General features: G+C 36.0%; 1 protein-coding gene across 1 annotated transcript; it reads right to left on the bottom strand.

Moving 5' to 3' along the window:
* Positions 1-341: 341 nt before the first annotated feature.
* On the bottom strand, positions 342-25,634 carry LOC128018836 (epidermal growth factor receptor substrate 15). The gene is made up of 25 exons (XM_052604648.1): positions 25,434-25,634; positions 22,895-22,936; positions 22,380-22,469; positions 22,092-22,139; positions 21,902-21,997; positions 21,674-21,736; positions 21,405-21,530; positions 21,061-21,120; positions 19,187-19,387; positions 18,921-19,066; positions 18,608-18,761; positions 17,864-17,949; positions 13,672-13,744; positions 10,392-10,553; positions 9,815-10,012; positions 8,920-9,303; positions 8,725-8,811; positions 8,380-8,494; positions 8,192-8,236; positions 7,776-8,095; positions 7,384-7,456; positions 5,771-5,841; positions 5,518-5,647; positions 5,226-5,410; positions 342-2,851 (listed from the first exon to the last, which is right to left on the bottom strand). The coding sequence occupies exons 1-25, from the start codon at positions 25,458-25,460 to the stop codon at positions 2,711-2,713; spliced, it is 3,123 nt and encodes a 1,040-aa protein (XP_052460608.1). The 5' UTR covers positions 25,461-25,634; the 3' UTR covers positions 342-2,710.
* Between the last annotated feature and the right edge of the window lie 843 nt (positions 25,635-26,477).

Here is a 26,477-nt window from a genome sequence, read left to right as displayed (position 1 = left end):
TTACGGGGAGCCCCCGTCGAAATGCGATTGGGGTCGTTTTGAGAAGAAATTGGGCGGGTGTTGTTGTGGAAACCTGGCAACCCTTTCTATCATATTCCCAGCTGCTGCTATGGTCAACACCTTAGGCAAACTTAATGAAATTTTGTGGTTATAAAATCAAAATTTTTGTGTTGTGGCTTGTAGTCTGTCTAGCTTTGAATACTTCTTTCCAACCTGATCCAATCACAAAACGTAGCTATTTTATGAGGTGGCAGTTTCATAGGAATTCATACAATAGGCTATAATTCGTAAGAAAATGTGCGATTTCTTAGAAAACAGCAAGTACAAAAAGAAGCAACACCTTATATTTTTAATAGTTTAATATTTATTTTGTTTGTTTTAATTACATGTTACTTAACATGAACATTTGCCTCCAATAAAGGGACGTTAAAAAATAAAATACAATAGCCTGTTCTTAAAAGGCATTAAGTGGCCAACATAAGTGGTTTTCACAAAGCTTATACATACATACATACACACATACATGATCAACAACAGACAGAGCATAAGAACTTTTTGTACGGTAATGCAGGGCTGATAATAGAGAAGCAGCAGCCATAAACAGAATGCCAAGCATTGGTTTGAAATGAGGAGTGCAGGTGTTTTTTAATGCTGTTTTTCTGGCTGATTAATAGTAATGCTCCAAATCTTCATAAATTGTGTGAAAATGCTGGGTTGGCCAAACAAAAGCCAGATTAGAAGCAAGGTTTGCCATTTCCCTTCTATCATAATTTTCATCTCCGCCACATTTGTCTGTGCCAAAAGCTAAGATGGAATCCTGAACCAAAAAGCAAATATTGATTTCAAAGGCCAATACTGGGAAAAAACATTGTCTGACAACACAAATACATTCTTCAATTATGCTGTCAGCTGCTTTCAAAAGTAAAATCTGTGTGAAAGAAAACCTTCATAAAGCACATCTATTGTGGTCACTGAAGACTCCAGAATCCAACTATGCCCATGAAACTGAACCTTAAGAGCAAGTTAATTTCTTTCATGCAGTGTGTTGCATTTCCACCTACTGGTGAAACTACATACAGACAACTGAAACTGCAGCAGAGCAAAGTGTAAAATGAAGTTTAAAAAAAGAAAGAAATGTAGAGGTGGAATGTTACATGTTGCAAATAGAATAAATCTAATGATAAATGCACTGGTATTAAGTTTTAATTCACTGTAAGGTCTGTAAAGCTTAACCCAATCTGTGGACATGAAAATGCAACCAACTGTTTACTATTGATCCCCAGAGAACGTGGCAGTGACTGAATGATGTGCAAGATGAATAAAAGAGCAGCTGGTTCTTCTATCCTAATTGACACTGGAAACATTGGAGCATTAAGGGTGCTTTTGAGAAGAGTAATGCAATTAAATGATTAACAATTTATCATCTTTGATTCACCACAAGCTGATTTTCTTTCTCCAAGGCAAGGCTGAATAGGTAGACACTACAGAAAATATCACTGCCTGACTTAATATTGCTCAATTATATATATACATTTACTCATAAAATTAGTTTTGTGAAACTCCGTTAACAAGACTTGCTCCACATTTTTTTTAAATCACCTTTGATCCTATCGCTTCGGCACTTGTCATTAGGAATAAGACAGAAGGGACATTTTTATTAAGCAAGCTTTCTATATTCTACTTTTTTGTTGTTGTTGTTGTTGATAAAATACAATTATGTTTTAAGATAACTGGCACACAATTCACAAATATGTACATTTTCATTATTTATAACAGCTATTTAGAATTTTTTTGCAATGTCAAAAAATGTCTCTTAGTAGTTTGTCAAGATTACGATTCTTCAAAAGGACAGAATGATTAAAGTATAAACGCTGCACTGTTAAGATTATAAAGGTAAATGGCATTTGCATGGTTGTTCTTTTCTAAAGTTCATCAGTGTTCTCTTTTAGCAGGGTAGAAGTTCAGTTGCAGTAGTGGTTTATGCAAGCTGATAAAGTTACAAGCACATCAGCTTCAATTATAGCTGAAATCCACTGATCAGGTTGCAGTTATGACGTTTTATGGCTTGTGGGATACCTTCCTGAGAGTGGACAGTCATGCCCACAATAAAAACCTCTTGTGTCAAAGAACCAATGCTGAAACGTTGAAAAGTGTAAGAAGCTGCCCAGTGTGGCTGCTTGTAAACTTTGAAAAAATGTGTTAATATTGCCCAATATAGGGAAGAGAACGAACCCTGGAACACTTATGGATTTCTTCAAGCCTCCATGTCACAGATCTAAATACATTTACTGCACTCGTAACCTTATTATAATCACTCAACGTCAAATATATGGGTATAGATTTGTTCAAAAACACTTGTTCAATTACACTGAACTGGAAATCATAAAGCGGCAGATTAGTGGAGCTCCCTTGAATTGAGGTTATTTAAAAACATAGGGAGTCACAGCAGAGGTTTCAAGCCGTATAGGCTTCAAGTGAGTCTTGTTACCTTTAACTCCATCTTGACTTGGCCTTCACACATTATCCAGCCAACCAGACACCGGGAGAACTCAGTGGACATTCATAGGAAGCTGGAAACCTAGATGATTAGCAATTAGCTGGAGATGCAGGTGAAGGATTCTTCTAATTATGGTGATTCCAGCTCTTCCCCTCTTCCTCCACCTCCTTGTTAATGTGGCTCAGGTGGTGGTGGTGCTGTATCCAGCTTGGGTCAGGACAGCTCAGATTTGCTGAGGGCTATAGCCAGCTCGAGATCCTCCTGCTCCTGCTGGGTCAGACGAGCCATGCGCTCCCTCTCTTCTCTTTCACTCTCCCGCTTCGCCCACTCTATCATGTCCTCCTCTGTGGGGTACTGCTCCACACACACACATACACCATAACCCCATCAGACACCCCATCAATTTACACCTGAAGTAATATTACTCAATGTCACTCAATGTTTTTTGTCTAATCTAAGTATCTAAATGAAGAGGGGTCATGCAACTATTACAGGTAGTGTAAATAATATTTTCTAAAAGTACCAACTTTAAATGAACAAAGACTGAGTTAGGGACTAGTAGAATTGAGATTACACAAAAATTTGCTGAAAATTTACTCACCCTCGGGCCATCAAAGATGTTGAAGAGTTTGTTACCGTACTTCATTGGAACAGATTTGGAGAAATTTACCATTATATATATATATATATATATATATATATATATATATATATATATATATATATATACATACACTTGTGGATTATGGTTACGTTTTTATCAGCTATTTGGACTCTCATTCTGACGGAACCCATTCACTGCAGAAGATCCATTGGTGAGCAAGTGATGTAATTTCTCCAAATCTGTTCTAATGAAGGAACAATCTTGGATGGCCTGATAGGGAGTAATTATTTAGCTAATTCTCATTTTTATGCTACATCATACACAACAGTCTGTTAAAGATTAGTTTTATGTAACTATATAAATGAGATACATTTAATTTAATCTATTTAAAGGAATAGTTCAAGAATAGTTGAACACATTCAACAAATTCATTATGATTTAAATAATAAATCATTTTAATATTTAAGTCTTTTTTTATATGACTTGTTGAACTTTAATTGAATATAATATAAATTATATTTAATATTATACATAATATTAAATATTATACATTTTATCCATTCATTTATATATTTATTTCTACCTTTACTTTTTTCATTCATTTTGTATTATTGGGTGAACTATTCCTTTAAGTATTGTTTGGTCAGTGTCAACATCACCAAAACAGGTCTCCAACATCAAATAGAAACAAATGTGGAAGCGATACGGGAGGGGAGATATGAATAAAAAAACTAATGTTGTACAGTTATTGACACAGGAGGATGAGAGATACATGATGTGTGCAATGATGCAATCCATAAAGCCTTTCAGCTAACATTGGCTCAAAAGCCTTCAAAAACATAAGACTGAGATATTACAAATGTTTTCGGTTACTGAATAACTCTTTATATTAGTATCTGCGATTATCACTGTTATAAACAATGTTTTATAGAAAAAAAATGTCTTATAGAAAGAAATTTTACTTTGGGTTTGAAATGTGGTACAAAGTAGGATATAACGACTAATGAATAATAAAATGATGACCAATTAACAATGACATTTCTACTGTTTATGATGTACTCATCATGTGCCAAGGCCTGGATTGCTCATATAGCCCATCATGCTGAACATGCAGGTATTTCACACAGATGTTAAGGAACGTACGACCATGGATGGAGAAATGTTCTCTCAACAGTTAGCTGGTAAGCATTTCTACACACAGGACACCAGATCATGACATGACAACAAAAATAATCTAAAAGATGCTTTTTCTGAGGTCTCTTCATTTGCAAAAAGTGATTTTAAATTATCAGAGAAATTTGATTATAAAGCTTAATTTATTTGATGCATCATCTTATAAAGAAAGTTCACAGTGGGAAAATATGAGAAGACAAGCTCTTTAATTAAAAAAAAAAAATAGTAATACAGAAAGAAGCCAACATGTGCTGTCAGCATCCTAGCGGATTAATTTATTTAGCAAATGTTCTGTATAACAAAACAACCAAAAAAAAACAAAATGGTGCATAGAATCATGGGATGCAGATGGAACCAGGAAGTGTTCTACCAGTGAATGAGAAGTAGTAGCCCAATAAGAAAGGTGGACACAGTGATTAGTTCATGCAGTGCAAAGGAAAGGGAAGGTAAGTCAGTGAACCAAGGTACAGCGGGGCAATGAATGTGCAAGATGGGATCAAGCCTCAACCAATGGTGGAGAACATGACAATTAAAAACAGCCAATAGCAAGCAGCCCCGCCTCTCCTTCCACAGCCAGTGAGAACTTGTGCTTGATGTTAGGCAAGTTGTGATGTCATAAATGTGTAGATTTAAATATTAAATACATCTCTTTTTGTAAATTAGCTAACATTACTAACACTTTTTAGTATAAGCATAAGCCTGGATTTAGAATAGATAAATATTTTCCTTAGAAGCTCACTTATATGTACAAAAACATTCCATAAAAAAATGACAATGCTTTGTAGCTTTTCACAAACAGATAATAAATGGAGTTGTAGAAATATTGGATGACAAGCATTTGTTTCCAGAAAAACAAAAAGAAAAAGGCTGTGAGGGGTCAAAGAGGTCAAGGCTGCTGCTTGTCAGGGTTCACTACTGGGAGTCAAGAGGGGGAGAGTGGGAGGAGCTCACTTTGTCAAAGCTGGCGAACCGGTTGGGATCGCACGGGGCTTGTTGGGGTGAGGAAGGGGCGAAGGGGTCTGGTACCGAGTCTTTAGCGGGAAGGGAGGAGATCTCTCCAGAACCCTGAGCCTTGAACAGACCAAGCCTCTGAGATGATTCAGACGACTCCGATCGGTCGATGTTGGACCGTTTACCTTCAAGATACACAAGTACAACAAATTAGCTTAGAATACAACAGAAATGTCAATCCAAACATATCAGGTTCATTCTTATAAAACACGCAGAACAGGAACCAGCTCACCTGGGGGTGGAGGTGGAGGTCTGGTGGGTGTTCCGGTTTTGGGCGGTAATGCTGGAGGAACATCTGACTGCGTGTCCTCCTTATATAAATTCTTGTTTGTACTTGAGTCGAATGGATCGCTGCCATTAGACTGAAAGGCAAAGGAGAAGTTCAACAGCTGCAACCCACATTCAACCTGATTTAGATCATGTGGATCAACTGACTGGTAATAAAGCTGGAATACTTGGCTTCTGTTTACGTTAATGATCATTACCTTTGCTAAGCTGCTGAAGTCTGCGAAACCTCCTCCAAACGTCTCATTGCCAAATACTGCAGCAAAGGGATCTGATACAAAGTAAAGCACACAAACAGAATCTATTAAACTGAAACGAACACTATTTTTGATAGTTCATGAGCAGAATCAACTCAATGTAGGCAGTTACAAAGGAGGCAAAACGTAAGAATGTAAAAATGATTATGCTTTTACTCCAATTCGTTGTAGAAATACAAACATTCAAATGGTGCCCGTCAAAAATGGTGGCTTGTTTTCATGATAGATTTATTAACGCATTAACATACATTAAATAATAAAATAAAAAAATGAATATGCAGTCTCTCTCTCTCTCTCTCTCTCTCTCTCTCTCTCTCTCTCTCTCTCTCTCTCTCTCTCTCTCTCTCTCTCTCTCTCTCTCTCTCTCTCTCTCTCTCTCTCTCTCTCTCTCTCTCTCTCTCTCTCTCTCTCTCTCTCTCTCTCTCTCTCTCTCTCTCTCTCTCTCTCTCTCTCTCTCTCTCTCTCTCTCTCTCTCTCTCTCTCTCTCTCTCTATATATATATATATATATATTTTTTTTTTTTTTTTTCACAATTTACCAATGCCACATTAAGGAGAATCTAAACTACATTTATTGTGCTGTGATAAAATTGACAGAATTTGTAAGTTAAGCTTTGTTTTATGTCTGGAGTAACAAAGCACAAAGTTTATTGTGATTATTGGATGGCACATGAGCTACAAATAATGTTTACTGAGGTTTTGTTCATTTATCATCAGAAAACAGTTATCGACTGAAGGATAGACCTTAGGATTTAAGAATCAATATTTATTTAACCTGTTAACTGTCACTCACGTTTTTGAAGATAGACTTGAATGTGCATGATACAAACCTAAATTTTTATAATTCATGACTGAAAACATTTTGTAACATGATTTTGATGTACCATTTACATGGTAATGCAATGTCTGATTTTAAAATGGGTTTTGAAGGATGAATTTTGAGATTTTATGTTTTCAAGTGATATAGAACTTCTGATGATTTCTAAAATGTGATAGAGAAAAAGGCAACGAGGAAGTCTTTTTTTTAAAAAAAGGTCAAAGCTCCTTTTGTAATGTAGATTTCTGAGGGTGCACTCTTGTCATAAATTCATCTATTACTTTTCCTACATAACTTTTAACAAAAAATATTGGTAAAATATATATTTGGGAGTCTTATTTGGGATATTTGGGAGTCTTAGACCTTTCCAACGATATATAGTTTGTCAAGATTAGATTAGATTTGATTGTAATATAGTATAGTCAACGTAGGTGTCCCGTATACGGGACGGGGTGACATTTAACAGTGCACTTCTTGGTAAATAGCAAAGCACTGAAAAAATTAGTTTTCTCAGGTAACCTTAAATAATGCATCATTTAATTACAGTGGTAAAATCAAATACAAATAGAACATTAATTTACAAGTTACACACTTTTTGTGTGCGCGCTGTAAGGTCTGTTAAAGAATGTTTTCACTCAGGTGGCTGAAATGTCCACCAGATATAGAACACTTTTGCTTAACAAGAAAAAAAAATTAGAGGGAACATTGCTGTCAAGCCAGGCTAGTAATGCTTGTTCTACCTGGGTCTGAGTTAGTGGCCACCGTAGATCCTCCTGGAGCAAAAGGATCATTGGCTGCTGCTGGTCCATCTCTCTGAATGGAAAACGAGTCGGAAATCAGAGTTTAACATCAAATCCAGCCAAATCTTTTAAGTCATGGTAATAAAACACTGTATAACTGCAATCTTAATAATGTTTGACAATTCAAAAGCTTGCTTTAGGGTTTCTATCACCGAGAATCAGGTATAAAAAGTGATTTAAAGTGCTTTCATCAGAATTTACTGGCAGTCACTTTTGTAAATATAAATCAAAATCTTGCAAATGCTATCATAAATCAAGTGTGACAGAAGATATAAAGTAACAGAACACATTTTAATGAGATTTCAAAAAGAGCTTAGCTCTACAGCACTCACTGCAGGAATATCTGATTCTCCAAATGGGTCGTGTCCTGTGCCAGTCGAGCTGAAGGGATCAGAGTCTCCCAGGGCATCCATTTTGGATGCAAATGGATCAGCATCTTGGATGTTACCACTACCGGAAGCAAATGGGTCTGGAGTGACTGCATTACTGGTCCTGGATGTGAATGGATCAGGCTCTTTTGGGCCTGTGGTAGCAGCGAATGGGTCGGAGGAACTGAAAGGATCTCCTGATGGGAAACCAACTGAAGGCTGCTTAAAAAAGTTGTCTGCAGCAAATGGGTCTGTGCCTTTAAATGGGTCCCCACCAAAAGGATCTGGATAGCAAAACAACATTTTATGAGCCTAAATGGATATGTGCGGTGAATGGACATTTTGCAAACACACTGTAAGACAGACAAGCAAATACTCACCTGAAATGTCAACTTTTGAGAAAGGATCTCCAGTGAATGGATCACCTGTTATATATAAGTTCACCAGTTAGTCAATTACCTGAAGCAACCTACTGTATAGTACACTTATTTAAAGACAATCTATGGCTACACGATTAATTTAAATGAAACCTGTTTTTGGATGATTTTACTTTGTGTGCAGATCTTACTGTCAGTGAAAGGGTCTGAATGGAAGAATTCAAGGCCAGGACCGCTAGGGGGGTTAGTGTGTGGCAGTGTAACTGGCTGAGCAGCTTCCTTCTTCTCTGGCTCCACAGTTTCCAGCTAGATGTTAACAAAACCATTAGCATAAACTTATTTATGATTATGAGGAAATTACACCTACACATAATCACAATCTAAACCAACATGCTCTAACCAGTACTGACAATTTGACCACCACATAACCCCAAAATAAATAATAAAAGTAAATAATAATAATTATAAATTAATATTGAACAAATACTGTATTTATGGAAATGGTGAAAAATGATGATTTGCCAAAATCATTCAACCTTTGGGGTGCTGGTGGCAGGCTGCTCCTCTGGCTTTTCCTTCTCCTCCTCTACCTCTGGCTCCGGGTTAGCTTGTGTTGTGCTTTCCTGAAAACAGAGCGGCATAAAAGGTCAGACACACACGAGAAACTATTTGTAATGTAACGTAAGAGTGACATTATAAATGATATACAATAAGAGGAAGTGGTTTCCGACCGTGTTCCCTTGAGGCCAGGCCACAGTAGTGGAGCTGGTAGTGGACAACACACTGCTGTAAAGGTCAGAGCTAAAAAAGTCAGCTTTAGGCTCCTGCTCCTCTGGGCTAGTGGATGGCTCTTCTGCCTCTGACCCGGCCTGCTTCTCGGTGACTCTGAGCTCCTGTGGCTCATCCACGGATGACTGCTCCTCTTCATCCTGGACTTTGTCCTCTTTGGGTTTCTCTGGTGGCTGAGCTGTGGGTTGAGGCCACTGCAGTTGCACCAGCTGCTCAGAGGAGGGCGCTGTTCCATTGACGAGCACCGGCTCCTCCAGGATCTTCCAAGTAAGTCTTGCGGTCACTTCTCTGTCCTCTGTTTTAAGCTCAGCCAATCGCTTCTGTTCCTACAATAAATCCCACATAGTGTATGAAAGAGACAGATATTTCAAGAAAGAAAAAACAAATAGTTGGTGCCCAGGAATGGAAATAAAGAACTTTACAAAAATAGCAAACAAAAGTAGTGTTTTTTTTTTTTTTTGTTTTTTTAAATAAAAGTGTCACCTCATTTACAATTAAAAGGAACATATATTTAGAAAACAGATCATTCCAGTTCTAAAATCTGGTTGGATGTGCAATGTTTGAAGCCACTGAAAAACATAGTTAAAATTATAACATTAATAATAATAATCATTATTATTCATTTTTATTATATGTTGAACATTGGTGTCTTTAATCAGTGTTGTTGCCAAAAAAAAAGGAAACATTTCTTTACTAAGGTAAAACCACTGTAAAAAATGGCTTTATTTTACTGGGGTAAAATGTGTATACCCATTCGTTAAAAGAAGACTTCAGGAAGAATTAATGCATATATGAACAAGTAAAGACAACTTAGAAACAGATATAAAGCTCACTAACCTGAACAATCTGTGTGTGGGATTCTTTAACAGCATCCTCAAGGGGACAGAGTTGAGCTCGGGCGGACTGAACTTTCTCTCCCAGTTGACGCGTCTCCTCCTGCAGGTGGAGCAGTTCTTCTCGAGCTCTGGTCAACTCCTCCTCATAGTCACCAATTCTCTGCTCCTGCTCGGAGTGCTCCACTTGCAATGACTGGATCTGAACACACACACACAGACAGGTGAAAAAGAACAGAAAGTACAAGAAAAGACCTGAGATCAGCATACGTGTGGCTTGAGGAACGAGAATGCATTTGTATCCATTTAAATGGAATGGACTGAATTCTGCTGGTCTGTGTCTCCATTCCTCTTCCGCTCTTTTCGTTCTCTGATCACATGCAAATTTCCATGTGAAAACATCATGCAAAACAGCATGGCATATTAGCCTTAGACTCATTCAAAATAGTATGCAAAGTTGCAGAGTCATGTAATGTTTTAAGTAGATTTTTGAAATCAGTGCATACTTTTTAGGTTGATATATCCCACGATACAAACACTGATATTGCCTGTTATACACATAGGCTTCATTTCTCTCATACCAGCTGGCTTTCCTGGCTGCATTGTTGCTGTACGAGACTAAGCTGCTCCTCTAGAGAGCGTTTCTGCTCGTCCAGCCTCTCCAGCTTCTCCTGCACTTCCTGTCGATCTGCCTGCAGGCGGCTCAGCTCCTCAGAGCCCTTCTGAACCTCCTCCTGCAGGTCCTGAGAAAGAGAGAGAGAGAGAGTTTGTGTTGAGAGGCCTTTCAACACATCTTTATCGGTCTAAAAATAAACAAGACTTCATCAACTTTGACAACAGTGCAGAGAGCTCATGCAGCTCTTAAAGTGAAGATAAAAAGCACTAGTGTGATAGCGTTTAAACCAGTCATAAGGGCACACCGGTCAGCAAAGTCACAGAAGTGAAAAGAATATTATAAATTGAATAAATTAAATTCAGATCCTTGTAAAAACATAAAGGGAAAGAAAGACACTGGAAGCAGAAAGCATAAACAATGAAAATTGCAATGTTAGCCTTACGCAGCCAGACTTCTGACCATCAACCAAAGCCCTGTCCAGAATGGCGCACTTTAAGTGGACTTGCGGCTTCATGGCCTTCACTTTCGTGCATCTATGAAATTAACAAGACCACCTAATGACCCGTTGGACATTTTATGATCTGTCTTCACGGTCACCAACCGAATCAACAATAACGCATACTTCATTGCTGAATATTACCCAACAGTCAGAGTCAGTTGAATAAATTTATACTGATGACGTTCACGGATTCATGCTATTTTTGTGTGTAAATACAGACCAGATGGTCAGTACTGGCTGGCAGGTTAAACCTGAGGCAGAACTACATTGGAAACAGAATATCAGACTGTACAAAGGCAAAAGATAGTTACTGAGGGCTAAGGGGAAAAAAAACACTAATCAACTGTATTCAAGAATCAGCTAAAAACACCTCTCTTCCATCTTTATTGACCCTCTTAACTCTAGCACTCTCTATACTCATTATATTTCTTGCCCATTTTAGACTTACATTCTATTAATTTACTAACTGCTTGTTTTCTAATCTTCTCTAATCTTTTTGCATTCTATTTTTTATTTTTATTTTTTTAATTAACAAAAGCAAAATAGGCCTCCAACACTATAGCTTGCTATATTCTTTTTCTATTCTATCTTATTTTTTATTTATTATATAATCATAATAATAAACTTTTCTATATGTACTACGTTAAGCTGAGACTTGTTATAGCACTTGCATATCATTGCTCTCCTGTTGATTTTGACTGCTTCCATTGCCCTCACAAGTTGCTTTGGATACAAGGATCTGCTAAATGAATAAATGTAATGTAAATGCAAATATGTCAAACATAAGAAAAGAATCAGTTCCGAAAGGAAATTAAAGAAAAGGACCTACAATGATTACACAATACAACCATGTCATTTCCTTTTCACCTTGAGGTATTAAGAGAAAGCTGGGTGATTGTGAGTGGGTCCTAAAAATAACAGGTCTACAGCAGCAGAACTGAATAACCGCTCATGGTGAAGATGGAAACCTTCACACGTCTCCTCGTCCAATCAGAGGCTGCGCTGGGAGCCGACAGCCCCCGAAATAGAATCCGTTCATCATCCTATGGTTTAACAGAGCAGAGGCTCAAACGAAAACTTTGCACACATTCTTATTTAATTATTCAGAGCCTAAAGCTGCCCACCAGCACTGAGTGTTTCAAGGCTAATCTATTAAGAGCCTAAACAAATACTGATAACATTCATAATTTGTGAGAGGCACTAGCCTCTGATAGCAAACAATATTGATTTTTAATTCTCTTAATGTTGCACTTTTTCATAGGTGAGATCATTAAAAAGTACTAATCTTCTTTGAGAGCTGAACTTATAAGCCATATGGGTGTTTTTGGTTTAATGGATATCAACTGAACTGCCCTATTAAGACTGCAGTAAAAGAGAGGTACATTTTAATTATCTTATTCATACAGGTAAGAGATCACAAGTGTCATGGGCATATTTTCATATTCAAAAATGAAAAGAAAACAGCAAATCAGCATACTAAATGGCCTTGTGTGATGACAGGAAAGGAGAACCCTAGAGAGCGGGACCAGCTGTGCTATCAGTCGACCATCTAATATCCACACACACACACATACACACACACACACACAGAAATCAGGCATCTATTCCTGTATGCTAACACACACACACACACACACACACACACACACACACAAATCGGGCTTCTATTCCTGTATGCTAACACACACACACACACACACACACACACAAATCGGGCTTCTATTCCTGTATGCTTACACACACACACCAACAAATCGGGCATCTATTCCTGTATGCTTACACACACACACACACACACACAAATCGGGCATCATTTCCTGTATGCTTACACACACACACACACACACACACACACACACACTATTGTCTTTCTGGCTTATTAGGTATCCATATGTTAATACATTTGAACATTATAACACTTTAAAATAAATGACACATATTAAAAGACTAACCTGAACACCTCTGAATCTGTACATGGCATCTAAATCAACAGTTTAGAGCATATTGTAGTCTACAGAATGGCTAATTTTAGACACATACACAGAAAATTGAATTATCACACAGTGGGGAGAGCAAGTGAGAGGGAAGGAGGGAGCTCAGATCTCGATGGAAATGAAAAACACCAAATTTATGAGTCTGGAGGCCAGTGCAGATATATAGTATAAACCTTGAACTAAATGGACAGGTAGTGAGGAGAGAATCAAGCCACCAAGAGCAGAGTGGGCAGAGAGATGATAGGGAAGAAAAAATAGACAGACAGAGAGGGAGGGAGCCTTTGGAAAACAGCATGGCTTCTGTTCTCCTTTATTGATCCAATAAGTGGTCAGTAAAGTCTAGACATTATGATGCATGAAATGGTCAATATAGGAAAAAAAAAAATTCTGCTGGCTTTAAACAACTAATATATAAAAGATTAAATTTTTTTTTTAAATAGCTGCCTTTCAAAAGGTAATATAAAAAATAATTCAATATAAAAAATAAAAAAAATTAAATATTAGCTGCCTTTAAACACCAAAATTAGATAAAAGAGATAAAATAAGAAATTAGCGTTTAAAAAAAACGAATATAAATGATTCAAAATTAAAAATATATATAAATAGTAGTATTAACTACCTTTAAATAAACTAATATACAATTATTAAAAAGCCATTTTTTTATTTATTTTGTCTACATCTGAATGTCTCCGTCAGGTCAGTATCACCAGTCAGATAAAAACTGTTCTGTTCAATTTTAAAATCACTCGTACCTGGACTTCGCTGTTCCTCTGTCGTATAGTTTCTTCCGTCTCTTTGATGTCCTGTTCCACCACGCTCTTCTCCCTGAAAGACCAGCACAAACATGAGTATTTAATCACAGTGGCGACGGCGGGTACAGACAGCCAGCCGGCGGGAACAGGATGGACAGCATCTCCTTCCAGCACCATCTCTGCATCTGCTGCTAGAGCTTGTACGTGTGAGAGAAGAGAGGCTGTCCGTGAGTGATTGTGTCAGAGCTGCACATGAGCAGATGGTTTTCTGAACGTCAGGAAGAACGGGAGGAGGGAAGCATGGAGAAAGGGAGAGACAGATGGGGATGGGGATGTGGGGTTGGAATACATTAGAGGTGTTTTCACTCATCCCACTGTCTGTATCTTTACCTACACATCATACAGGTCAAATTAGTAAACACATATATTACAGCTACATACATTTTTCTGATGTCTAGCTAGAGTGGATTAGAATTTATCCTTTTAAATTGTAATTTATTTGTGTGATGGGAAATCTGGATTTTCAACAGCCATTAATCCAGTCTTCAGTATCACATAAACATTCAGAAATTACGCCGATTTGTTGATTCATTGGTGAATGGAATATTTTGGTTTGAAAAATAAATATTTTGTAACATTATACATTTCTTTGCTGTGACATCAAATGAATGCATGGATAAAAGCAGTTCTTTATTAAAAAAAAAAAAAAAAAAAAATGCATTCTTACTGAATAAAAACTTTTTCTCTCTCAAAAAATAAATAAATAAATAAATAAATAAATAAATAAATATATATATATATATATATATATATATATATATATATATATATATATATATATATATATATATATATATATATATATATATATATATATAATATCATAAATGCCCCCCCATATTATATATATATATATATATATATATATATATATATATATATATATATATATATATATATATATATATATATATATATATATATATATATATATACACACACATATATATGCACTGATATTCAAAAGTATATATACTGTATATATGTTATGCATACTGTATATTATACACCTTAGAAACTGCTATTCAAGGGTAATGTTTCACTTGTCATAGGGTGTTCCATGATATTCTCCAGTCAAAAAATGGCTGATATTTGTTGCTATACTGTTGCTAGGGTGTTCTGAATGTTGCTTAGCATTATTCTGATACCCAAACATGGCCCAACGTAAAAGTGTCAATGTGAAAATGTTCATCATGCAAAAAAAATCGGATCATTTTCTCCCAATCAACCCCCCCCCCCCCCCCAAACTACAAGCTAAAGTGCTAGTAGTAGTAGTACATACACACCACTAATTAGCAGACTTTTCTTTAACCAGCAGTACAAGATATACTGAGATATATATACGGAGATATGCTGAATATTTATTTATCAAACCGAAATATTCCTTTCACCAATGAATCAACAAATCAGCATATTAGAATAATTTCTGAATGTTCATGTGATACTGAAGACCGAAGACAGATGCTTTCTTATGTTGAACATAAAAGAAGATATTATGAAGACTTTGTTTCCTACTATGGAAGTCAATGGGAACCACCAACTGTCTGATTACCAGCAATCTTCAAAACATTTTCTATGTTAGCATAAGAAAGCAACTCATGCGGGTTTGGAACGACATGAGGGTGAGTAAATGATGACAGAATTTTCATTTTTGGGTGAACTGTCCCTTTAAGAATACAATGTTGGCTTTTCATCTGTTCAAACCCTCCACCTTTCGACTACTAGCTCGGTTTTTAACTACTAACGCCACACCATCCATGCATTCATTTGTTAAATGCATTTGCATGTTAAATCCATTTCTAAACATATCATTAGCATAATCTTAAAGGGCTGTAGTGTGAAAGCTTATTTATCTTCTTAGTCACAGATCATAATGTGAAAACTCTCTGATCTGTTTATGATGATGCTGGAATGTTTCTATATGAGGAATCTCTCTTAGGTTATGAGGCTACTGAGATAGCAAGAGTAAAACAGAAAGATTAGAAAAGGGAACATAAAAGAAAAATCTTTCACAAAACAGTTGAATAACAAATCTCTCTCAAAAAGATTCAGAGCAACTTTCCTAGGTGAGGCTGAACTGTTTTAAGCTTGGACTCAACATTTCCTCTGATTCTGACGCAGTGGGTTGATGCTACAGTCTTCCCGGCAACAACAGAGAACTCACATGGATCTGACTAAGAGTCAAACGCACACACTATGAGTCAGAGACTCGAGAGAAGGCGAAAAACAAGAAAATAGAAAGACTAAAATGGGATACATAAATAATACAGGGCAAAATGAGTTTGTCAACAGTCCTAAATCCACCTAGAAACTGGAGCTTGAGCAGCCCAGATCAGCCAAGAAAAACAGAGTAATTGTATTTTGTAATTGTTTTTCTTTTCTTTTTAATAAAGAGGGCGTGGCTTGTTCTTACCTTTCACCTGAGGTCGCCCGTTGCCGTGGAGATTTAAGGCAATCCCGAACGGCACGCATCATTTTAGCGACAAACAACATCCCATCGTATAGAATCTTTCTGTTTTCTACCCTTTCTGCTCATCTTCTTCTGCTCTCTCCATTTCAGGCAGACTCATTACTTCTCACTTACTCTTTAACTTGCACGCTTTCCACGAAGGAGGAAGAGAGAAGTGCTAGAAGTGCTGTTGAGCGTCTATCTCACAATGAGAGTGAGTGTGCTGGGAGCTGACAGGTGACTGTACTGTATTTGCTTTTGCTCAAAGTCTGTAAACCAGAGTTGGAGGGAAAACCAGAGGTGGGGGAACGTTTGTGTAAATGAGAGCTCCACCTCTCCTCTGTAGGGTAGTGACTCCCATCACATGGACTGTTAACATCTCTGGAGAATTATTGCTTGATCGTATACAACACCCACACACGTGTTGTATTCAGTATCTAATACTTTTCTCATCTATCACACAAATATTTCATTACGAATGATTAGTTCAACCAGAAATTATTTACTCATGTCCTTTCAAACCCATTTGACTTAATTCAGAATATATATATATATATATATATATATATATATATATATATATATATATATATATATACACACACACACACATACATGTACCATTAATTAGTGTATATTACTCTTGTTCTATTTCCCAAGCTTTCTGGAGCCATATAATAAAGACTTTGTGAGAAATAGACCAAAATGTATTCTATGATTTGTAAATTATTCATTCTTACACATGGTTCAAATGAATCACTTGATCAGACAATAATAATGACTTAAATTATAACCAGTTTCTGCACAGTAAGTGCCATTATGTCTTGGAACACTGCAGAATAGCGTTGTAAACTAAAAATTTTACTCATTTATATTTTTTTATTAAGAAATATTTGAGGAAAAAGTTAACCTTAAATGATTTTTTTGTAATAAACATTAGTAAATACTATAATAGTATACATACTAAAACAACACTGATAACACTGGTGTGAACCATTTTTATGAAATTTTTTTGGTCATTTTAGAGCTTGACAGCTGCAGTCCCTATTCACTGAAATCATACTGAAAAATGAAGCTAGGATATTCTTCATTTTCTTGTTCTTGTTTTCCAAGAAATTCATACAGGTTTTGAAAAACACAAAACTTTTTTGGGTGAACTAGGGCTTCAAATAACTAGCTTTATTTGTCTAAATACTGTCTGTGTGTGAAGACAGTCTAATTCAGCTTGAGATGACCTTGCACATTACGATGACAGAGCGAAGAACATGAAGTAATGAGATCCTCATTAAAGAAACCATTCATCAGTTTGTGTGCATCTGTCATGGCCCGAGGACAGATTTTGGTACACTGACACACTGAGACTACAGTCAGATGCACATTTCTGTTTCTGTGGTTTCATAATCTCCTGTGCACCTGTGTGAGAGCATTGTGTGGAAACTACAAATACACACTATATTTAAACAGATGGCCAGATGGTTTAACAAAAACAAAAAAAAGGAGAGAAATGTTGTATGCTAAATATATTATGAATAATAAAGACTTGTAGACCGATAGAACAACAATGCAGCGGTTACCCATAATTACTTCATGTATAAATATCCAATACATTCAGTTCATGATTGATATTTCACACTAGCTGTCTTCTGGATATGTGAGCAGAGGAAAGTTTTATCGATAACTCACCTCTGTAGCTCCACGATTTCATTAGTGAGTGAGTCCAACTCTTTAATTGCGGAGAAATCGGCAGCCTGTACTGTGACAGCGTTGTTCTGTTAGAAGAAAAAAGGAATGAAATATCATTACAAGAAGGTAGAAAAAACATTGCATGAAAAACATTAATCTAACATGCACTACCATTTAAAAGTTTATGGTCAGAAGATTTTTTTAAAGAACTGATACTATGTATGATACTAGTGTATATCAAGAAGAATGCATTCAATTTATTAAAAGTGATCATCAAGGCCATCGTAATGTTATAAAAGATTTCTATTTGAAATAAAATGCTGTTCTCTTCTATTCATCAAATTAAGAATGATTAGAATGATTATGAAAGATCATGTGAGAAAATTCAGACAATTCAGCTTTGCCATTACAGAAAAGAAAATCAAGATCAAATATTTTTAAATAGAAAACGTATTTTAAATTTGGAATAATATTTCATAAGAGTAATGTTTTTATTGTTTTTTGATTAAATAAATGCAGCCTCGGTGACCTACTGACCCCAAACCTATAGATTGTAATATATAAGAGAAACAGTCTTACAAAAGAAAGACAGCAGCAAGCTAGATAATACAATCAAATCTCAAAGGATTTTAGCACTGGATAGAAAAAAGAACACCAACAAAAACCTAGCATCTTCCATTTTTTACATGCTCAAAACAACAACAACAAAATCTACGCCTAGGATTCAATAAGCAAGTAGTATACCTGTAGTGCCAGTCTATCAGAAGGAGGGATCATTTCTGGAGAGAGTGTTTGGGGTGGGTCTACTCCCTTTGACAGCTTCTGATTTATTAGATATAGAGCTAATGCAAACTGATCTCGGGTCAGTTTCCCAACGTCTCCTATATCACAAAGCTCCCTACAGAAAAATGCACAAAAAAGGTAAGCCAAAGTAACATTACAATACAAATCCATACAGTTTTAGTGTTTACAACATTAGATCTACTTAGTTCTGCATGAGAATTGATGCAAAATGAATCCAATAACAGAACTGTAAATCCAAGCAATGGCATCTCACCAAATGTGCGCCAAAGTGGCAGATGGCAAACCAGTCTTTAGAAATATATCTCGGACCTCAGCACCAGATACCAAGCCATCCATGTCACTGTCTGTCTTTGCGAATAAGTCATCATATTTGGCTTTATCTGCTGGAGACACCACCCACTGCACACATGCAAACACAAGGTTTTTTTTTATGAATCTCTGGGACAATTTCATTCACAACATCTAAATTAACAAGAAGTTGGTGGTATAAAGGGAAGTGAACCCTAATCAAAAAGTCACCTGTGGTAGCGTAGGTTTTGCTGGCAGTGTTTTAGATCCAGAGGGGGCGGAGCCTCTCTCTTTATGCTGTGCTGGGGATGGTAGGAGGGGCATCACAGGAGGCGTGGCTATTTTTTTCCGTTTTGATGGTGGTATCAGAGCTGCAGGTAGAGACATGGGAACTTGCTCGGACTCCAGGGCTCTGTATACCAAATGCATGACCTAAAACACACATAAACACACAAAATATGTGAATTAGAAACTTGCTTCTTAAGTTTAAATGCAAGTGTAGAATCAGTGTAGTGCAAAAGGCAATTTTTCACAAACAGGAAACAAGATTTATTGCATCGAATATCTGAATTCATGGCATCTATATGAAAGCCTGAACTAAGTAAAAAAAAACAGGGAGAAGGCAAGCTGAAATATAAATAAATACAAAGAAACCATTTATGGCATAAAAACAACAACACTGTGACTCAAGTTTGTTATAGACATAACTGATAGAATGGAGTCATGTTTTTCTTAATGATGGCAAAACCAAACAGAATCATGGGAACAGCCACATTGTGTTACAACAGTGTTATTGTAACACTATAAAACTATTAAGGATCATTTGAACAGAATTCAAAATTTCAACTGAAAAAATATATATATAATAATACACACATATATACACATTAAAGGTCAAATGATTGGGATCAGAAAGAGTTTTAATGTTTTTTAACAGGCGTTTCTTCTGCTCATCAAGGATGCATTTATGTGATAAAAAAAATACAGAAAAAAAAAAAATATATATTGTGAAATATTATTATGATGTAAAATAACTTTCTTTATTTTAATATACATTAAAATAAAATGTATTCCTCTGATAAAAGCTGAATTTTCCGCATCGTTACTCCAGTCTTCATTTTCAGGATCATTTGATGAATAAAAAGTTAAAAAGAAGAGCATTTATTTAAAATAGAAATCTTTTCTAACAATATTTACTACAGTGCAAAAGTTTGGTTTTTCTTTCTTTTAAAAATAAATAAATAAATAAATCTTTTATTCAGCAAGGAAGTGTTAAATCATTAAGAAGTGATAGCAAAGATTTATGTTGTTAGAAAATATTTATATTTTGAATAAATGCTGTTCCTTTTAACTTTTATTCATCAAAGAATCCTGAAAAAAAGTATCACAGTTTCCAAAAAAATATGTGGCAGCACAAATGTTGCCAACATTGAACATTCGAATAATAAATCAGCATATTAGAATGATTTCTTAAGGATCATGTTACACTTTATACCGGAGTAATGGCTGATGGAAATTCAGATTTGCATCACAGAAATAAATTATATTTCAAAAGATATTAAAATAGAAATCATTATTTAATATTTTAATAATATTGTGCAAAATTACAGTTTCTTTTTTTTCTGTATTTTTGATCAAATAAAAACAGCCTTAATGAGCATTTCTCTATTGTCTTCTTTAAAAAAAAACTTACAAGTCTTACTGATCCCAAACTTTTGACCATAAGTATTTATATATATATAGGAAATATATATTATATGTACTTATATATTAAATATATATTATATATATATATATATATATATATATATAAGTGTTGTGGCAGCTAACTGAACAATAAAATGCCTCAGTTAAAGTACTACAATAACAGCAATGAAACTACAATAAAAACAATTTAAGGCCAAATAGAAAAAAAAAAATGAAAAAAAAAAAAAAAAATGGAAAAAGCACATGACAAAATTACCAAAACCTAAACAAAAAAAATGTACAACTAAAAGTATAAAAACAAGCTAATTTCAAATATTAATATTATAATAGTATAGAAATAATACTCAAATAATACAGTTTTAGACCTAAAAAATACATTTTGCCATCACAAAACTCACCACAGCAAACTCATCTCTGTCCAGCATGCCATCTCTGTCAATGTCACTGAGCTCCCAAACCTGTAACATTTCATTCCAATTAGATATCAGATCAATTCTGTCCATTAAATCACTATAACTGATTTACAGAATTACTCAGTTTAATTATAATGCATTTTCATGTGGGATGGACAATTTAGTTAAACTTTAGATTTGTTTATTTTTGCCTTTTAAAAAGACCCGAGTACTTTCAAGCTACAGCTCAAGAGCGCAGCCTGGTGGTCAGGCCTACAAATGCACCTTTATATAAAAGTTGTTTCTTCAAACCCTGCACTGTATCATTATAAACCTGCCTGTCATCTTACCCTGCCAAGAACGTCCACAGGGAGTTTAGAATTGAGGAGCACTGGTTTGACCTTATCGCCCGTGAGCATGCCGCCCACTGGAGAGAGGCTGTCGAAGATTGTATCAAATTTCAGCTTCTCCTCTGCCTATATGACACGCAACACACAAGCATTCAGAAAAGAGCAGTTAAGAAACTGGTGCATTGAACTGAAAGTGCAATCTAATGTATAACAGAGTTTATTTAGCAACTCGAATCTAAATAACCAAAAATCTACTGATGATATCTGACCTTGACAACCCATGGGCAATCCGTGGGCACAGGGCCAAACTGAAGAGGACTGCTAGTGTCATGCTAGACAGGAAGCAGAAGAACACAAGACATAAAGCCATTTCCTCCACGTAAGCAAATAAAATCACCAACTCAGCAGCTTTTAATTCATTGGTAATAATATTGTGAGGGAAATGTGTCATTTTCCTGATCTGGTGAAGAGGAAGAGGAAGTTAAAGTCGGACTTACAAACTTTGGGGGAGGGACAGCAGCATTTAAGCTCTTAAGAGACACTTCAAGTCCATTCTGAGCACATGCCACCAAACGGAGAGCGACAAAAAATTGCTGAGAAGCGACAAACAGACAAATATAGTTGAGACGTATTGCTCGACCGACTTTTCTTTTGATGTACCTTGATATGAATGCTTTTTTCAAATACCTGCTTGTTCAGTGAGCCTTTGCAGTCTGAATCTGCTAAGTCCCATATCTGTGGAACAAAGAAGAAAATGTGACATAACTATAACCATAAAAATGTATGTCTAATGTGACACAAACCTAACACAACAAACTGCATGAAATCAATATAAAGCAATATAAAGAAGGTATTTAAATTACACCGTCTATCGTTTTCTATTTAAGTCATCTTGATGCTTCCAGCACTCGTCAATCAATTCAATGATTTGCATTTCCCACACTGCTATATTGGAGGCACGCTAACTGATGTTACCTTGCCAAGGACCAGGTCTGTAAGGCCAGATCGCTTTAAAAATAAGGCTGCATCAGCAGCTCCTACACGCCCGCTGCTGGACGGATCTACCTGTAGAGGAATAAAGCATTCAGCAACAAAATTCGTTTTTTTTATGTTTTTTCAAGTCTCTTATGCTCAACAAAGCTGCAATTATTTAATCAAAAATCCAGCAAAAACTCACATTTTATGAAATATAAATTAACTGTTTTCTTTTTTAGATGCTTCGAATGAGAAATCAGTAGCAAGATGTTTAAACCACATGCTAATTCAAACAAGCTGCTCCTCTCACCATGTCCTGTTCGGTTTGCAAAAGTCATCACTAATTCATCGCGGCATCCTTTTACCGAGAGAAAGACACTTACGAGGAGCAGAAGCCTCAGAGTGCTCTTAGCTCAAACTAACAGTATGGTGAGGTTTATATTTCTCTTCTTCCGCTACATGCCCTATAACGCCAAAGTGAAACAGAACACAGGAAAAGCTGATTGAATGCTTACCTGTCGATAGTATTGCTCATAGACAGGATTCCCACCTGAAAGCTGCAACCGAATTACACAAAACTTGGTTAAAATCAATCCAAAACAGTTCAGTATTCTCTGTAAAACCGGTCACACTGATGAAACTTTTAATCAAGACATAAACAAGCCAATTAAACAGCATTTTCTTCTAAACGGTTGACATTCTTGGCAGCACTGAGGCATTCAGGCCTCTGAGAAGGAAATGTTACAGCCATCTGGCAACCAGGTGAAAATTCATAAAATGATATTGTGAAAACATTTCAAGTACACCTTCGTTATACTGAAAGATGTTGATTATACACCCATTCACACATAAACGGAGGCTTTCTAAACTCTTTTCTGCATTCTCTGCTGTGCACAACACAAACACTGAGCTTTTGTTGAGTTGTGATTCACAAAAGTCGGGTAGAGTAACGCACATTTGCACAGTTGACCCCAAGCCAGGCCATCGACATCGGGTGTAGTCATAGCCAAAAGGCTCATTTATAACATATGGACGGATGATTTGAAATCAAACACATTACGGAGACCAAATCATGATGGTTAAATGTTTTTTTTTTTAGTAAACACCAAACACTCTGCCAATCAAAGGCTATTTGGAGCTCATATGATCTTTCAAATCAGACATCTGCCTCACCATAATGCATCAGATTGCTTTTCTGGGCATGCTAGACGAAGTTCTTCCAGAACCTAACTGTTTTTTGATTGTAGTTCAACAGCTCGGTATGTCTCCCATCAGGTGGCTACTGGTGCATGCTAATGCGATGTTGGCACACAATATTCAGCAAAGTGCCACCAAACATTTCCTTGCCCCGCTGAGAAAGGAAAAAAAAAATCCCACCACTTTGGCCTTTCAAGCTGTTCTGATTCCAGCTCATTTCCTGAAACTTATTCCGGCCTGTTCTACTTAAAATTACCGCACTCTCACCAACCAAAGGTTTAGTAAACCATGATTAAACATACAACAAAAAAACACCAACTAAATCACCAAAATTATCTTGACATCCTAATCTGTCTTTAGATAGCAAAGTCAACAAATAATAAATATTACAAAAAGATGCATTTACAAATGCTTTTGAACAGAAATTACAATTGCAAAAATAATGTGGTGAAATTAATGCTACAGATATGATATTATGAAACATTAAATGATTCATATAAATTATATTTATTTTTTCATAGTTGCCTCCTTGCAATGTCTCAAATCAAACCTATCCTTCTGGAATCATAGAAAGCCAAACACACCGAAGACATATCAGACATATCTCTTCTTGATGAGGTAATGCTGCAATGCATATTTCATGCATGGGTGCCCTGCTTCTAAAACTGAGCACACCATCAGCTGCATGTGGTCAACGCTACAACCACCACTGCCATTACAGAACAGTGTTATTCTTAAAGAAACAAAAAAAAAGACACGGAAACTAAAGTAAGGAACATTTCTAATCAATGCACGAATCCCCCTGGACTATTAAAACAGCTATTAGTGACTCTATGCATGTAATGTATATGCTGTCAAAACCCTTTCATACAGAACTAAGTTTCCGCTGCACGAGTGTAGCTGCACTGAAGCGATTTCATTAATATTTCACTTTACACAAAGACCACATCAGAAATTAGTTCATATTTATCTGGATTGAGATTTCTGACTCATTAAGATATTTTTAAGACTGATTTTACTCGCCTAGTAACCTTTTTTGAAGGTTAATGATCTGTTTCGCCAACTAGCGAGCGAGTGTCAAATATGCTTTAGCTAGCTGGCTAATTAGTTTACAGACTGTAGATAAGAGGCAAAAAGTTGCTTTAGGTAGAATAATTAAGTCCACAAAAGTGAAATTACACAAATATGACTGCAACAGTACAGTACATGCCACATTTGCATAAAATAACGACTAGTTCCTATTTATTAATATATCAAAAGAGGAAAAGCAAAACTAGCAGTGAAGCAAAACTTCCTGCTGCTTTTTAATGCCTCAGCATAGTTTAACACACTAAAACACACCAGTAAACCAAGCACCAATGCCAAATATAAGTGTAATACGTTCTTAATATTATAATTTAAGTGTTATTGAGCTAATATGAACTAAAGTATTAGTCATTGCTCCTCTGTTAAGTTTCCATATAGGCAAAGACACATTTCACACGTTCATATGAGACATGTAAAACAACAAGCTGATATAAAAAAACAAAAACAAACAAAGTACAGTAACTTCGGATGATCTCATAACATGCAAAAGCTAGAAAATAAATACATTTTAGTTTAATCCAGCCTAGTTCAGCACTGACACACTAAACTACGCCCTTACGCAAGTGCCTATAAGATCACACTGAAACTTTTACTCTGCCCAAGCAAATGGCTGAAAACAACTTTAAACAGCTGCGATGAGACAGTAGTACGTTATGTGATCGTTTTACACCGTCAAACCGCAAAAATAAAGTTTTACGGAACTGATAGACATTTGAAACGAGCTGGAAAGTGGTTTGAAAAGTGTTATGTTTGTGTAGAAAGGGAGGTTACCTGAGTCAGGGAGAGACTGGCAGCCATAGTGTTTCTGTTCCCACTAGTTCATCCTGTGTTGCGATAGGCAATGGGCAGTATGGGGACACTACAAAACCTGGTACTGGAGTACTCTGTGGATTAATGCTAAATTAAACCCGGCACTGGATCATTCAACGGAGCGGTTGGGTAAAAAGCGATGTCACTGCAAAACTAGACACTGGAGTTCTCAGTGGATCAGAAGGACAAACAAAACCTGGCGCGGGAATTATCAGTGGACGAGGACTCAGTAAATTGTTCAGTTTGTAGTGCTAAAAGCCTAAAAATATTATATATATATATATATATATATATATATATATATATATATATATATATATATATATATATATATATATATATATATATATTAAGAAGACGATTTTCTGCATTCCCTTAGACTAGAGGTTTTATAAAGGAGCCTTTTGTTTTACAGGAAGTGTCCTCATAAACCATGTTTATAGGCTACCCATGTCATTATATACATTTTTGTCCTCATGAACCACACACACACCACATAATGTAATTTTACCCACAGTCCTATTTTACTCATAACTGAAAACCAATATTCTACAAAGTGCACAAGTGTACATCAATGCTGTGAAATTAAGTATATGCATATATTATATTTATAAGATTGTTTATTAATATTTAAAAGAGTGAAGTAATTATGCACATTATGAAGCATCAGAAACAAGTCATGTGAAAAAGTTTAATGAGAATAATTGGAGTGGACTGATCTCATTGCACAGCATCTGAAATGTTGTTATGGTCGTTCTTAAATGCCCAGGCAAAGTCTGCTGTCAAAGTATTTCTGTTTAATTGCCTCCCAGAAGCGTGACTGTGTTCCTAAACAGCAGGCATCCACCTCTGAAACCAATTATCATATTTATTGTGTTCTCTTTCATCATCTTAGGTTAGAGATCAACCAATGGGAAGGGCATCTGTAACTGACCAAGTCTGGCTAGACAGACAGAAGCATGCAGCCAATGTCTGGTAATGCCCTGGCGATGATGATGATGATGA

The sequence above is a fragment of the Carassius gibelio genome, chromosome A8 (assembly GCF_023724105.1).
Source record: "Carassius gibelio isolate Cgi1373 ecotype wild population from Czech Republic chromosome A8, carGib1.2-hapl.c, whole genome shotgun sequence".
NCBI lineage: Eukaryota > Metazoa > Chordata > Actinopteri > Cypriniformes > Cyprinidae > Carassius > Carassius gibelio.
This window is presented reverse-complemented; position numbering and strand designations above follow the sequence as displayed.

What these genes read in the sequence shown, in the direction of transcription:
- LOC128018836 (XM_052604648.1), bottom strand. Translation starts at nt 25,460, where the DNA reads ATGGCTGCCAGTCTCTCCCTGACTCAG. An exon ending in CTGTGGACGTTCTTGGCAGG is followed by an intron (nt 21,121 to 21,404) that starts GTAAGATGACAG and finishes GAAATGTTACAG; the next exon opens with GTTTGGGAGCTCAGTGACAT. An exon ending in TTCAGACCCTTTCACTGACA is followed by an intron (nt 8,237 to 8,379) that starts GTAAGATCTGCA and finishes TATATATAACAG; the next exon opens with GTGATCCATTCACTGGAGAT.